The following is a 15,873-nucleotide window of genomic DNA, read 5'->3' as shown; positions in this document are numbered from 1 at the left end:
ATATAATTATTTAATGTTAAAAAATTGTCTTAATTTAATTTTTTCTTTGTTTGGTTGCAGGGCCGACGTGCGAAATCAAAGACGAGCCCGATTGGATTTCGGGACGAAACTGGGCATGAACTCGCCTTTCTAGTCAATTTTACTAACATTTTTGAACGTTTTTCGTACTTTGGCTCGGGATCAAACCAACCGGTCGGTTGGCTAAAACCCGAGCCCTGACGAGGCCTAAGCGGCTGAAACTACTGTTTTAAGTTAAGGAAAAGTGACATAGTACTTATTTAATTATTTATATTACGCTCTATTTTGTACTTACTGTTTTACAGTACACTGTTTTTGATAAACATACAAATTATTACAATAAATATTTCCAAATTAAATATATTTTTTTCATGATAATTTATTCTATACCTACCACTGTAATACAATTTTTTTCAGGAAAATACACCAAAAGATAAATAAATGCAGAAGGGTCGTTAAGTTATACACAGATTTAGGTTCAATTTGTATTTTCTGTTTCCCAAAGAGCATTGGTAAACGCAAATAATTCTGTTACAGCCCAAAACTATGTCAAGAGCAGTTTAAGTTCAGGTAAATATGTCACAGCCATACATTAGGCTAATTATACTCTTAGCTTTCGGAAACAGAAGAGACCAATTTGTTTTTCCGTGTGTATGACCCAGATCGAACGAAAAATTATCTCTTATACTGCAACTCGCAATACAAGAGATTGTGTTTCTTTTTGCTGAAGGTACGTGTTTTAAGAAAAATGAAACAAGACCATCGAAACAAATACATCGTTTATTAAGACTAAGTAATTTGTGATGTATATTATACACAACAGTCATCGGCGATCGTTTCGTTCGACGTCCTCGTTAACTATGCTAATTACATGATTAATACAAATCAACACTAGTTACATTTGTTAATAACAATTTTTAATTGCATTTTCCGTTCCTACGCTAATGTTAGTAACTAAACACTTGTACTTAGAGGTAAGAAAATATTTTCGCCGGTACTAGGAGTCTTCGGGCAAGTCTAATATCTCTATGACGAAAGAGCAGACGTCTGTTTCTTTCTGACTGTGCTCTTGGCAGAACGGGTGAGCGAGCAAGGCATCATAGTTGGGCCTCTGCTTGTAGTCTTTCTTCAGGCACTGTGTGATCATGTCATCAAAATCCGCAGAAAATTGATCTTTTGGAAGACTGGGCGGGTCGTCTTTGACTACTTGTTTCAACTGCTCAAATGGCGTGCCCCAGGTATTATACGGGAATTTACCTGTAGCTAGTTCTATCATTGATATCCCTAAAGACCAAACATCGCTACGTATATCATATTGGCCAGGATTGCCCGTAGGATCGATCCTTTCGGGAGCCATGTACGGTTTGCATCCTGCATCAATAGTTTTAGCAACAGAATCAACTAAATAACCCGATATACCAAAGTCACACATTTTGACTTCTCCCTTTCTGTTGATGAGTATATTGGAAGGCTTCACATCTCTGTGGATTACCTTGAGTTTTGAGTGGAGGTAGTGTAAGGCGCTGACAACAGAGAAAGCTATTTTACCGAGTATGTTCTCAGGTATGGTCCGGTTGTTCTTGTAGACTTTAGCATAGAACTTGTCGAGGCTCATGTCCATGACTTCCATGCAGATCCAGACGTCGCCCTCGCGGAACATGGCTCCGTAGAAGTGCACGGTGTAGGGGCACGCGCTGGCGCGCATGGAGACATCCAGGTCCATTAGCAGACGCTTCAGCTCTTGGGACTGTGTGTTAAATGTTGCTGTGATTCGCTGAAACAAACAGTCTTGAATAAGTAAAATTTTTGTTATTATGGTTTTTTAACTTTAAATTGGAACTATTGGAATTACGCTGTTAAACACAAGTATGGCTACCACGAGTTTGACACTGACATATTAGTTAGATTGTGCGTAACTTACTTTGGCATAACCAACATTATGTAAGTGGGACTCCACCAAGTATACAAATACAAACACACGAGTTAAAAGCGACAAATGAACTAATGAACTTACTACATGGTCGTCCCTTGTAGAACGTTTTGTCCACATTGACCTTAGTATCAGCGTAAACATCAAATTTATTAAAATATGATATTTATTATTGTCCTTTCCCACTTTAGCACATCAATGTTTGTGCGTTAGCCTGGTCTGACTACAGTCTACAGTAGTATGTTTAAGGTTAATTTTATTAACACGCTTTTATTAGGTCGACCTGAATGTAACTATGTAATAGAATCTAAGGTAACTAATTTAACCATCTTCCAAGGATCGTAGCGTCATGAAAATTGGCAGCTGTGTGTAGTTCTGATGACAATACAATAATATGGTACTGTCAAACTGATCTGATGATGGAGCCGGAAGATATGAACTGGAACTTTATGATGGAACATCGTATCATAGCTGTGTTTGGATTTGTTAGAAAAGTCTTGTAATGAACTTTGACCACGATTAGGTTTCAAGGTCTGATGATGAAGCCGGAAGATAGGCACTGGCATTCCATGATGGAATATCGTATCATAAGCGTATTTTTCTAGTGTTTTTTAAAGTATTAATTTGAATAGCCGGGTCGACACAGAGCGAGCATACGCGCGAAGCAATTTCCTCACGAGTAAACCGAGCAGTGCAAATTAGGTACCGCTCGCGTTTTCCTCGCCTGAGCGCGCCGCCTCGGCCGAGGCACGTCTACACTGGCCATTTTGGTGAGGAAATTGTCTCGCGCGTATGCTCGCTCCGTGTGGCCTAATAGAAAACAGAATTTTATTGCTAAAATGAACTTAATGTACAAAATGTTTTATTTAATTGTTTTAGATAAGCATCATTATTATATTTTTATTCTTTACTGTATTTTATGTTTTCTTTTACACCTTGTATTATGTGCATTGTATTTTTTTGGGTTTCTGGCCTGCCAAGTAAATAATTTATTATTTATTTATAGCTATTGCTATGGACAGAAGTGAATAGGTACTAGAATAAGAAAGCTACACTACCTACATCATAAACTGGAAGAACTTAGGGCTTTTTCCCACTGAGTTCCAGTTCTGCGGGAACAGCTTTTTACTGAATCCCGCAAAAATCATAGGTGTGTTCACACACATAGTTTGCACTCTGTTTTTAGCAAGAATGAGCATACTGGGTACATCCTGCAAAAAACTGTATGCAGCAGGGACAGCTGGGTCTATGTGGGAACACTAGTGTGAACACTCCATTTAAACACTACATGTCACATGATCTAAACTGGATCCTGTTTTTTACAAGCTCTTATAAAGGGCAAGTTAACCCTGTACTACTAATGCAAGTTTGTTAGTTATTGTGGGTCAAATCTTGGAAGCTACTTTTGACCCATTTCCTGAATTCCAATTGAGCTGAAAATTTGTATACATATGTAAGTCAGGTGACAATGCAATAAACAAGGAGCATGGAGGAATATGAGAGAGGCGTATACCAAGAGCAACCGGACAAAACGTCTGCAAAGAAAGGCTAGCAGTAAGCAATATTAACAACCAGTCTGGCCTAGTGGGTAGTAACTGTCTATGAAGCTGATGGTACTGGGTTTGAGTCCCGGTAAGGGCATTTATTTGCGTGATGAACACAGATATTTGTTCCTGAGTCTATTTATATAAGTATGTATCTATACAACAACACATATTATTATTATTATTCTCTTTATTCATTTAATGTCTTAGATTAGGATTTTTTATAATATGGATATAAAAGTAAAATATAAAAACACTTACAAAACAATACAAAAAATATAAACACATTATAAAAAAACCTAACCTAGGGTGCCGCCAGCAGCGGGGCAAGGCCCAAGCTGCCGGTGGTCAGGGCCGCAGAGAGAGGAACCGGCGGACTATCCGCGCCGTGCTCAAGATCACCGCCTTCTGCATCTGACCCTTGATCCAACCACCTAGCGAGAGTCTCTCAAGGTGTTGTTCGAGACTCTTCGCTATGAGACCGTTCGCTGAAACGACTATCGGGACAATGATCGTCGAATCAACATCCCACATGGCGGTTATCTCGTGAGCCAAGTCTAGGTACTTACTGGATTTGTCCTTCTCGGCTTTCACGAGATTCTCGTCATGGGGGATGGTGATGTCGACGAGCACGGCCCGGCGTTGCGATCGATCTATTATCACGATGTCAGGCTTATTGGCTACAAAAGTCCTGTCAGTGATAATAGATCGATCCCAATAGAGCGTGGCACGACCATTTTCGAGAACTGGCGCAGGTGAGTACTTGTAGTACGGTACTTCGCGGTCCACAAGGCCGTATAGAAGAGCAAGTTGCTGGTGAATAATCCTGGCTACGAGATTATGTCTGTGCAAGTACTCGCCGTTAGCAAGATGAGAACAACCGGAAATGATATGCCTGAGTGACTCACCGGGACGGCGGCATGCCCGACAAATGTCGACCGTACCGTCCTTCAGGATATATTTCCGATAGTTGTTCGTCATCATAACTTCGTCCGCAATTGCACAGGCAAAACCCTCGGTTTCTCCGAAGAGGTCCCCGAATCGTAACCAGTTCACCGACGCGAGCAGGTCTACGTCGGATCCCGTTAGGGCCTTGTAGAACCGCCCGTGTAGCACCTTACTCTCCCATGCCGCCCTGCGATCCGCAGTACTTAGTACCACAGGTTTGCGCCAGTTCTCGTTTGCCAAGGAGAGCGGCGTGAGGTTCCTGTCTACTGCCACCACATCACGATGCATCCCACACTCGTTGTTAAGGAAATAATTCCTGAGATTGCACACCTCGCGGTTGTGGAGATCTTTGGCGTTTAGGAAGCCTCGACCTCCACACTTCCGTGGGATGTACAATCTCATAATTGACGAGCGTGGGTGCAGCATACGGTGTGTGGTGAGCAGTAGTCGGACCCTCCGGTCCAGGGCGTCCAGTTCGGTCTGAGTCCACCTTAGTATGCCAAAGGAGTATGTGAGTAAGGGCATTACCCAGGCGTTGAAGGAGCGCACTTTGTTGCCTCCTGACAAAAGACTGTTAAGGACTTTTGTGAGCCGACTAAAAAAGCGCTCCTTCACCGACTGTCTAATACCCTCGTCCTCAATACCCAACGACTGTGACATACCAAGGTATTTGTAGGTTTCTGATTCAGAGATAGATCTGAAAGACATTGCCTCAGATAGTTGTAAATTTGTTGAATTTACAACCTTCCCCCGCTGTACATGCATAACCGCACATTTATCGACACCAAACTCCATGTTGATGGCACTACTGAAAACTTCGGTGGTTTTCAGTAGCTCCAACAAGTCTTGGCTATTTGGTGCAAATAATTTGAGGTCATCCATGTACAGAAGGTGAGAAATGACTTCACCCTCTCTCCGAAGCCGGCAACCTAGTCCCGAATCCTTCAGCAGGGTGCTGAGGGGATTCAGAGCTAGGCAGAACCACAGGGGACTCAGACTATCACCCTGGAATATTCCTCGCTCAATCCTTATAAAATCCTGCGGGCCAGGGTGGTCATCCCCACCTCCTGGTTGACGAAGGACTGTGGTCCACTGCCTCATACACGCGCTTAGGAAGGCTCTTAAAGCTGTATCAACTTTATACAGCTCTAAGACCCTCCCCAGCCATGAGTGAGGCACCGAATCATAGGCCTTCTTGTAGTCAATCCAAGCGGCAGAGAGGGCCCCCTTATTCCGCCGGATTTGTTGGCAAATGGTCATGTCTATGAGGAGGAGCTCTTTAGTACCACGGGACCCAACCCTACATCCATTTTGAGCGGAGGCCAAAATGTTGTTTGCGACAATGTGCGCGTTTATTTTTGATCTCAAAATGGATGTAAGGAGCTTGTAGAGTGTAGGCAAGCACGTGATGGGTCTGTAGTTCTTTGCTTCCGTGGTACTACCGGACTTATAGAGCAGGAAGGTGACACCAGTTGTTAAGGAAGGTGGGAGAGAACCAAGCTCGAGGGCTTGTTGAAATTGTGCTGCCAAGCGTGAGTGCGAGCATCGGAACCATTTTAGCCAGAAGTTGTGCAATCCATCCGGCCCAGGGCTTTTCCAGTTCTGGGCCGTGCGGATGGCACAACTTACGTCATCGGGGCTGATGGTAATTGCCCCCATTGGTTCAATAAACTCGCACTCACGCTCGACAACACTCATCCAATCCCCCTCGGTGTGTTCGACAGGCACTGACCAGATGCTACGCCAGAAATCAGTCATGGCAGTAGCATCCGGCGACCGCGTGTCGGACGCCCGAAGGTTGGTTTCCTCCCACTTTCGGTATACCTTCCTTTGATCACTCTGAAAAAGACGATTCTGCTGGAATCGATCCACACGCTTTCTGTAGCGGCGAATACGGTTTGCCCATGCATACACTTTCTGCTTAAGAAAGTCGATGCGCTCCGTGAGATTGGCAATATAGTCGCGGGGCTCAATACCCGTCCCCGCGAACGCCTGATTCACAAAGCGCATTACTCGGGGGCGGTGGTTGCCCCCCCTGAAGCAGATCAGCTTTGCAATGAGAGTCCTAAACGAGTTGATACGTCGCTCGATCCGTATTTGCCATGCGGGGGCACCTCCGGCGGTCCTAGGTGCACGTTCAGCGTCCGGAAACTTGACTCGTGCAACACGGCACGCCGCGATGGCTCCGCAATACATGATCGCGTGCGTATCATCTAAATCTTTACTAGTCCGCAGATATGGCTCTAGTAAAGCGTTTAGGGCTCCCATTAGCGCTAGATTGCGTTTATTCATAGGCAAACGTGGTAATCGTGGCCTAGTGTTGGGTGTGGACCGATACTGCGTAATCACCTCTTCCAGAGTCCTCCTCAGTTGCTCATTGGCAGATGTACTCACGCTCTGACTCGCAAAGTCCCCCTCATCGGTACTGAAATCAACCCGCGGCGCCCCCGATGCCAGGTCGGGTGCGGGCATCGGATCCGGCGACGTGGCGGGCAGATCTCGCACCGAGGAGGAGTCCGCGCGAGCAGAGAGAGCCTCCTGGCGAAGCCGATCAAGTGTCGCGTCATCCAACCGCTTTAGCCGCTGAATGACGCGCACCTGATCCGATAATCGTTGTTCCGATACGATGATGGTAGGTTCAAGAGCCTGAAACAGAGGAAGTATTCTTGAGCGATACGCGGATAGCTGTGTTCCCCCCTCTGTAGCCCCATAGTAGGCGCGCATGACGTTCTCATTCATGGATTGAGACCATCGCATGCGACGCACTACACCACCGGCAGCGGGAGCCGTGGGCGGGGCAGGATGTCCCGCAGGCCCCAAGCGTGCCGGCAGCGGTGGCCGCCCTCGTCGCGCAGGTGGTCGTGGCGGCGGCGGCGGCGGCCCGCTCTCGTCGCTCGACTCGCTGGTGTCGGGCGCGGTGGCAAATTCATCGCCCGACGACGATTGCGAGGAGACGGACGAGGCGGGCGAAGGTGGTGGGCGTGCGTTGAGTGTACTTGTAGACGCTTTTTGACGCGCTTTACTTCTTGTTAGCATCTTTTCATCTTCCCTGTCATTGTCGTGTATGTTGGCAAATTCTTTGCATTAATGCGTATTGCGGTCACTATCCCTTTATTATTATTATTATTATTATTATTTTATTTGATACACTAGCAGCTCTTGGAGCTGATGCGTGTATATCGCATAGTACAAGCTTTACTTAGTTTGGGGCTAGGTGGATCTGTGTAAGATGTCCCCTAATATATTTAAAATAAAAAACCGGGTAAATGCGAGTCGGACTCGCACAGGAAGGGTTCCGTACCATTATCTATTAAAAAACGGTCACCCATCCAAGTATTGACCCCGCCTGACGTTGCTTAACTTCAGTGATTGGATGAGAACCTCGAGATTGGGAAAAATTATTTATTTTATTCTGTTTTTAGTATTTGTTGTTATAGTGGCAACAGAAATACATAATCTGTAGAATTTTCAACTGGCTAACTATCACGGTTCATAAGATACAGCCTGGTGACAGAAGGACGGACGGACGGACAGCGGAGTCTCAGTAATGGGGTCCCGTTTGACCCTTTGGGTACGGAACCCTAAAAAAATGGTACCATTGAGCTGATCTGATGATGGAGACAGGCTATAGAAACTCTGTGATAAAACAATGCAACCTAATTGTCTTGATTAGTATTAGTTGCCTGTGGTAAGAAAAGTACAGTCAGCAACAGAAGCTTGTACCAAAAATGAAATTTTTGTCAAAAACTTATTACTGGACAACTCCAGTTTATAGTGGCAAATCCGTACAGCTAAATTCACACAGATCGGTTTTTTGCACAATACTGCAAGCAGAATGCTCATGTGCATATAGCAGGTATACTAATAAACAGGAACCTGCAGAAAACCGTATCAGCAAAAGATGGGATGTTGCAGTGGGAAAGAGATCTTTAGTATTATTAACTTTACGATTGGTTGAAAAACTGGCAGAAAATACTCCCTACACAAATTCTTAGTATAGGCCAGTTATACTTAGGTATTTGATAAATTACAAATGGGAAGCAAACAAAAACATAACCTTTTGACCTTGGGGTTTTACCTTGACAGCCATGGTGGTGTTGCTGGGCCGGTGCAGCATTTTCTCGACAATGCCGTACGCGCCCCGGCCCAGGTCGCAGATCTTGACTAGATCATCAGCATGCACCGTAAATGTTTTATCGTCCACAGTTATAGTAGTTTGCTTGTCCAAGTTACGAGGAGGCGTACTAAAAATACATAAAAATATTCGAATAATATATCTACAACACAGTATACGTAACTGATAAGTCAAAATAAGTTTATTTTAGTAATTTTGAATAGAATGCAGCAAGTCAAGAATTACTTACACCGTCACTTCCTCCTCCTTCTTGAAGTTGAAGCCGGGTGGCTTTTTTTTCCCGCCAGACATATTGGTTACTTTTTCAACAAGTTAACTAACGTAAATTAGCTTATACACGACTAAAATTGACGAACACACAGGCTAGCGTCCTGTGGTAGCAGGCGCTGGATCTACCGTTTTACGCTAATAATTCAACTATTTACATGTCAATTATAACTCCACTTCATTAGTCCTGCGACGACTTTGTTAAAACGCATGAATTTAAGCAATTTTCATAATCAAATATAAAAATATCTCAAAATCTTCCAGTAGAGCACATACCTACGGATTTGACATTAGTGGGCAAGTGTTGCTACGTTCCACCCACTCATTCATCCATTAAAAATGTTACCAGCCTCATACCTATGTTTAATGACCTAACTGAAAAATAAGTTCACGGCTGAGGAAAAAAATATTCTACTAAGATTGAATCATAACATAATTTCTTTCTTTAACGTTTTTTATTCATTTAAATAAACGTGTGAGTTTCTAGGGCCACCTTCCAACTTCATTCCATTATTAGTTTTAGCGATGTACCTATCTTTTGGTCTCATGCAAAGAGTAGTATAATATAGCCGGTCAAACAAATTTGTCTGGGAATTCTCATAATGTCTAAGGAAAGGTAACCGTGCACGCCTACATTTTAAAATTTGCCCCTTTTTTCTACTGAAATAAATGGCTTGACAGACTATATATAAGACAAGTCTTATGCCTACCCCCACTGAGATTTCTTTCCATCTTCTGTGCTCGCCACTAGAGTCAGACCAGTTGGCATAGGCATAGTAGTACGGTCGCCAAATCTCAAAAGCCCTCTAGAAACACGATTTAATTGACTCGGCTCGGCCTTACCCACAACCGGTATCAATGTGTTCGGACAGTTCTCCTGATCACCGTACATGCGGTAGTAAAGCGGAAAAATGGTGGAGGGGATAGTAATGACGTCACAAAGATGGCGGCCGGACCTATTCTTTTTGGCGGTGTATCTCGAAAACCACTTAACCGATTTTAATCATCGAGGTGTCAAATAATAGCTTATATTATGGAGATTATTTCCTTTTCTACAAACATTTACGTGAAACCTATAGGAAAAAAAATAATCACAAAAAACAGTTTTTTTATAAAATAATTTTTTTTTATTTTGTAAAAATCTCCGTAAATATTAGCATTTCGCAAATTTTGTTTAATATAAAACATATTGCTTCATTATCAAGGAATATAATGAGCCTTAAAACATACAGATCGAGTAATAAACAATGAAGCTACACTCATTTATTTGCGCATGGGTAACGATAACTGGCTTTTACCGGTCGAAACTGTGGTGACTGTTACGATACGTATTGAATGGAATTTATAGAGTATCGGTTTTAATTACTGAAATTATAATGACAATTATAAAAACCAGACACAATAATGTTACCTTACTTCGACGTTTAGTCTCTTTTTTCGTCTTAATCATAGGTAGGTACATATTTCTTTTTACTTAAAATTTTTATACAGGGTGAACTTTTAACCACCAGTCATACTCTGCGCAGCGACTTTATAGGTCATACTGAACAACTTTTACTATTAGTAGTCCCCAAGCCGCTCCGAGGCCAGATTTAATTGACTCAGCTCGGCCTTACCCACAACCGGTATCAATGTGTTCGGGCGTTTCTCCTGATCACCGTACATGCGGTAGTAAAGCGGAAAAATGGTGGGAGGGGATAGTAATGACGTCACAAAGATGGCGTCCGGACCTATTCTTTTTGGCGGTGTATCTTGAAAACCACTTAACCGATTGTATTCATCGAGGTGTCAACTAATAGCTTATATTATGGAGATTATTTCCTTTTTACAAACATTTACGTGAAACCTATAGGAAAATAATAATCACAAAAAACATTTTTTTTTATACATTTGGTTGGTAGGTTTGTCTTATGTTTTAAAGCAGTAAAATCTTTCAAGTCGAAACACAGTATAAATATACATTTTGTTGTCTAATCTAAAAGTATGATGTTCATTGTTTAAGACTGATTAGTGATTACTGAATTAAATAACATGCTATTTGTTATTTTTGTTTTATTTTTTAAATCAGGTATTAATTTATTCACTATGTATCACTATACAGGCAAAATGTGTATCATAGTTGGTCTGTAAGTACTTACTACTTGTGTCGAATTTAGGTATAAGATGAAATTTTAACCACCAGCCATACTCTGCGCAGTGACTTTACAGGTCATAGGTACTGAACAACTTTTATTATGGGACCAATGCCGAATCACGCAAGAAAATTTGGATCTGGAATGACACCCACTGGCTGTGCCCTACCACACAAAGCGAGATGACATTCACAATGCCCATATCTCTCTTTTGGACGTAGTTTAAGGACGTACCCGGGTCCATGACGCATGCTCGCCACACCGCTGCTTAAAATAAGCTGACGCACCGTAAATTGAACTGCGTAAAAATCGCAAAAAATATTACACGGAGATCTTATGGCAGACACCGTACCGGTGACGTAAAAGACGCAACTGTTTTGCGAACAAAAAAGATTCGCGTGAAGCACGTCACTGCGATTCCGTACCGTCACCGTTTTTTAAACAGCGGTGTGGGGAGCATGCGTCAAAAACGGTACGCATACGACGCCTCACTGCGATTCCGTATCGTGACCGTTTTTTAAGCTGCGGTCTGGTCGCACCTTGTATTGTATTGTATTGTATTGTATTCGGGCGATTTTTCCGCAACTCGACGACTTGCGCCTATTTTGCGTGATATGTTGGGGGTGGGCTAGTCCTGCCAGCCCAGCTCCTCGAGGAATCCTATCAAACCTTTGATGTTGAGTAGGACCTCGGGGAGGTCTCTCGGAGATCCGAGATGTTTAGCCCTGTATGGAGTCACTCCGCTGCATTCCAGCACCACGTGAGAGGCTGTTTCTTCTGTCTCCATGCAACCTCGGCACAGGGGACTGTCTGTGTAGGGAATGCTAACCGGTTAACCGGTTAACCGGTTACCCGGTAATTTGACCAATATTACAGTCGGTAAAATACCGGTAATTTCCAGCCGTAACCGGGAATTTACCGAACGTTGTATAGGCAAATAAAAATGTAACAACCTGTTGAATTAGCCCATCTATGTCTTCGTACTTACAAAAAAAACAATTACTACGATTTACGATTACGAAGAGACACTTAAAATACTTACTTTTCTGCATCTTATGATCTCGTCGGAGTAGGAACTAGGAAGCAATGTTTTGTGACAAATGAGTGGTCGCTAATCCCTCGCCCTTTCCCTTCTCGCCACCCCTACCCGACCCGCCTTACTATGTTCAGTGTCCTTTGTTTTAGTCTGTAGTGTCCGACAAGTGTGGAATGCGAAAGAACATTTTCTACCGCTGGTAACTTGTGTTCAAGATATCGTTCACGAATGTCTAAGCAACGTTCTAATTAATCGCCTAGATATTTAACAAACGCAATTATTTTATATATAATTAACAGAATGATCTGATGATGACATGTTCCTGATTCCAACTCCTATCTTAAGAGCCCGGTAACGATTTTAGAGCAAAAATTTTAATTTGATAGATTTTGTCGTTGGAATTGTACACCTTTTGTTACGTAATATCTAAATAACAAGTATTGGTTTATATTAGCACGTTTTTTCATCTTGCCTTTTAATAATGAGGTCGCAAGCGTGCGTCCCCGGTAATAGGTGACGAGAAGGGATAGTTTTTAAAAATTCATATAAATTATGGTAGTAAATTATACAGAATGATGTATAAGAACAGTTTCAGCAAATGTTGTAGATTGTTTAAGTATCAAAATTACGTTGAAAATAAGTCAATTTTCAGAGAAATTGTCACTTGTTTTGAAGTAGTTTCTGGAGAAATTTGATTTCGTCTAACTTTCATTTACACTACTTCAAATTTATAGTAACAAAAATGTAGTTTATTAAAGTTGAAGTACAGGATATGTGTAATACAAAATTACCATTTTTAGCAGTCCAAACTTAACGACGTTTACAAATAAGATCGACAAAATCACTGCTTTTCGCGCGTTTACCTAAACGTCCATCAGAAAAGAAATCATTATTAATTAAGTGAGTCTGTTTTTAAAAAAAATATTTAATATAATGAAAGATAACAAGACGTGCTAAAGGAAACCAGTACTTGTTATTTTTAATAGTTAACAAAAGGTGTACAATTAATCTTATTAATCTTAATCTATCAATTTGACATTTTTGCGACTAAAATCGATAACGGCCTCTTAAACTGTAATTTTAAAGTAACTAGTGTTAAAATGATATGAAACTTATTTTGCTGTTAATTTTTTTTTTCTTATATTTACTAGATGATTACGGTTTTAGTTACTTTAATAATAATATTATATTGATAGATGTGTAAATGCAAACTTGTATGACATTTAAATGACGACTGTCACTCTTTAGTTATAATTTTTGTTACCCTTTGATTACTGCGATTTTTAAAGAATTAAAAAAGTTTGATGTTGCTAATTTAATGTACAAGTTCATTTCGCTTTGAAATGATACATGTTTGATTTTTTATTTAATATGATTAAATATATCTTGTTTAATGTTTATAGTTTATTTTCATTATTTTGTTTTGTCGATGTTTCTATAACGTGCTGTTGATTACTTTTAAAGGTTACTGACGAAAATAAGGACACAATCAATAATAATGCAAAATCAATGTTTTTTATTTCATAAACGTATAACCGGTAATTTACCGGTTAACCGGTTAGTGGGACCTCGCGTCGGTAAATTACCGGTAATGAAAAACGCCCGGTTATTGCATTCCCTATGTCTGTGACACCTGTTGTGAAAAGATGTTTGTTAAATAGTCCATGACCTGTTATAACACTGGTTACCATACTCAGTCGGACCTTCCCTAGTTGCAGGAGCGCCCTTGTGAGTTTTCCGTTGATGCCAGGCATGGCTTCTTTTGCCTGTCTGCATCCAGTCTGGTTCAGCCAGTGTTCTGTGTGTAGTTTCCCTGTACGTGCCAGCAGCATTGAGCGTACCTTGCTAAATGGTATCGGAAGAATCGGTTCCGGACCAATCGCCCCCGCATTCGATCCTTGCCTGGCAAGCTCGTCCGCAGCATCGTTACCTCGGGATCCACTGTGTCCCTTGATCCATTGTAGGGTGATCTTGTTATTATGACATACCTCCATTAGTCGTTCGTGGCATTCGTGTATAAGTTTGGATGTAACTATATGGCTATTTAGAGCCATTAAGACTGCTCTACTGTCGGAGAGTATTCGGATGGAGGATCCTACTACCTTCCTTGCAGTGATGGCAGCCGCCGCGTTTATGATGCCCATGCACTCAGCTTGGAATACCGAGTTATGGGCTCCTAGCGGAGTGGTGATCGACATGTTCAGGTCTTCTGAGAAGGTTCCAGAGCCCGATCCGCTGTCTGTTTTGGACCCATCAGTGAAGATTCTCAGCTCCCGGGGATTGAGTCCTTCATGATTGTCGTCCTCATATAACTGTATTTTGTACCTTTTATCGAAGATAGCTTGTTTGTGAATCCGGTCCGTGCCTGACCTAAGCACTGGAAATTCGTCATACACCTTTTCCAGGCATTTTGTGTGAAGAGCTCCTGTGATGTTAGACCATATCTTGAGGGTTCGCAACCTTACCGCTGAGAGACTGGCCTCTTGCTGTATGTGTAGGTGCAGCGGTGGAAGGTTTAGCATGACCTCCATGGCTGCAGTCGGGGTAGACCTCGTGCAGCCAGTGGTGGCCGCGCATGCGAGCCTTTGAAGTCTTTGTAGTTTGTCTCGTACGTTGCCTAGGTTTGTTCTTGGCCACCAAACCAGAGCACCGTAACAGAGTAAGGGGCGGATTATCGTCTTATAGAGCCAGAGGGTAATTTTCGGGTTGAGTCCCCACCTCTTACCAATCATCCTTCTGCACTGCCAGAAGACAACTCCCGCCTTGTCTATCCGTTTGTTGATGTGGTTGTTCCAATTGAGTTTATTGTCGAGAGTTAGTCCTAAGTACTTAACTTCATCGGACAGCTGTAGCTCAGTTTGGAAAAGTGTTGGTCTGGTAAAGTTGGTCGCACCTTTATATGGGACAGTCAAAATTTTTTTCGCGATTTCGGAATTGGTCCCATAGTAAAAGTTGTTAAGTATGACCTATAAAGTCGCTGCGCAGAGTATGACTGGTGGTTAAAAGTTCACCCTGTATAAAATTTTTAAGTAAAAAGAAATATGTACCTACCTATGATTAAGACGAAAAAAGAGACTAAACGTCGAAGTAAGGTAACATTATTGTGTCTGGTTTTTATAATTTTAATTATAATTTCAATAATTAAAACCGATACTCTATAAATTCCATTCAATACGTATCGTAACAGTCACCACAGTTTCGACCGGTAAAAGCCAGTTATCGTTACCCATGCGCAAATAAATGAGTGTAGCTTCATTGTTTATTACTCGATCTGTATGTTTTAAGGCTAGCAATATGTTTTATATTAAACAAAATTTGCGAAATGCTAATATTTACGGAGATTTTTACAAAATAAAAAAAATAATTTTATAAAAAAACTGTTTTTTGTGATTATTTTTTTTCCTATAGGTTTCACGTAAATGTTTGTAGAAAAGGAAATAATCTCCATAATATAAGCTATTATTTGACACCTCGATGATTAAAATCGGTTAAGTGGTTTTCGAGATACACCGCCAAAAAGAATAGGTCCGGCCGCCATCTTTGTGACGTCATTACTATCCCCTCCACCATTTTTCCGCTTTACTACCGCATGTACGGTGATCAGGAGAACTGTCCGAACACATTGATACCGGTTGTGGGTAAGGCCGAGCTGAGTCAATTAAATCTGGCCTCGGAGCGGCTTGGCGACCGTACTATAGATTTTGATAGCCCAGCCTGTGCAAGTGTTATTTTAAACGTCAAACATATGAAATTATGATGTTAACTCAACACTTGCACAAGCTGAGCTATCAAAATCGCTACCAACTTAGTTTCGTCTGAATCTAGAAGCGATCATGTGTAATTGATTAATAAAACAAAATATG

General features: G+C 41.7%; 2 protein-coding genes across 2 annotated transcripts in view; one reads left to right on the top strand and one right to left on the bottom strand.

Annotated features, from left to right (window-relative positions):
- Positions 1–377, top strand: part of LOC133522248 (transmembrane protein 94) — a 46,706-nt gene extending 46,329 nt beyond the window's left edge. The window contains exon 30 of the mRNA XM_061857519.1: positions 61–377. Coding sequence (XP_061713503.1) covers positions 61–133 — 73 coding nt within the window. The 3' untranslated portion in view covers positions 134–377. The remainder of the gene's footprint in view (positions 1–60) is intronic.
- Positions 378–780: 403 nt separating this feature from the next.
- LOC133522236 (dual specificity mitogen-activated protein kinase kinase 6) lies at positions 781–9,154 on the bottom strand. The gene is made up of 3 exons (XM_061857502.1): positions 8,805–9,154; positions 8,519–8,684; positions 781–1,792 (listed from the first exon to the last, which is right to left on the bottom strand). Exons 1-3 carry the CDS (start codon positions 8,864–8,866, stop codon positions 1,016–1,018), a joined length of 1,005 nt encoding a protein of 334 aa, XP_061713486.1. The 5' UTR covers positions 8,867–9,154; the 3' UTR covers positions 781–1,015.
- Between the last annotated feature and the right edge of the window lie 6,719 nt (positions 9,155–15,873).

The sequence above is a fragment of the Cydia pomonella genome, chromosome 10 (assembly GCF_033807575.1).
Source record: "Cydia pomonella isolate Wapato2018A chromosome 10, ilCydPomo1, whole genome shotgun sequence".
Taxonomy (NCBI): Eukaryota; Metazoa; Arthropoda; class Insecta; order Lepidoptera; family Tortricidae; genus Cydia; species Cydia pomonella.
The sequence above is the reverse complement of the archived record's forward strand: the minus strand, read 5'-3'. Positions and strand labels throughout refer to the sequence as shown.

What these genes read in the sequence shown, in the direction of transcription:
- LOC133522236 (XM_061857502.1), bottom strand. Translation starts at nt 8,866, where the DNA reads ATGTCTGGCGGGAAAAAAAAGCCACCCGGCTTCAACTTCAAGAAGGAG. An exon ending in AAGGAGGAGGAAGTGACGGT is followed by an intron (nt 8,685 to 8,804) that starts GTAAGTAATTCT and finishes ATGTATTTTTAG; the next exon opens with TACGCCTCCTCGTAACTTGG. An exon ending in ACACCACCATGGCTGTCAAG is followed by an intron (nt 1,793 to 8,518) that starts GTAAAACCCCAA and finishes TGTTTGTTTCAG; the next exon opens with CGAATCACAGCAACATTTAA.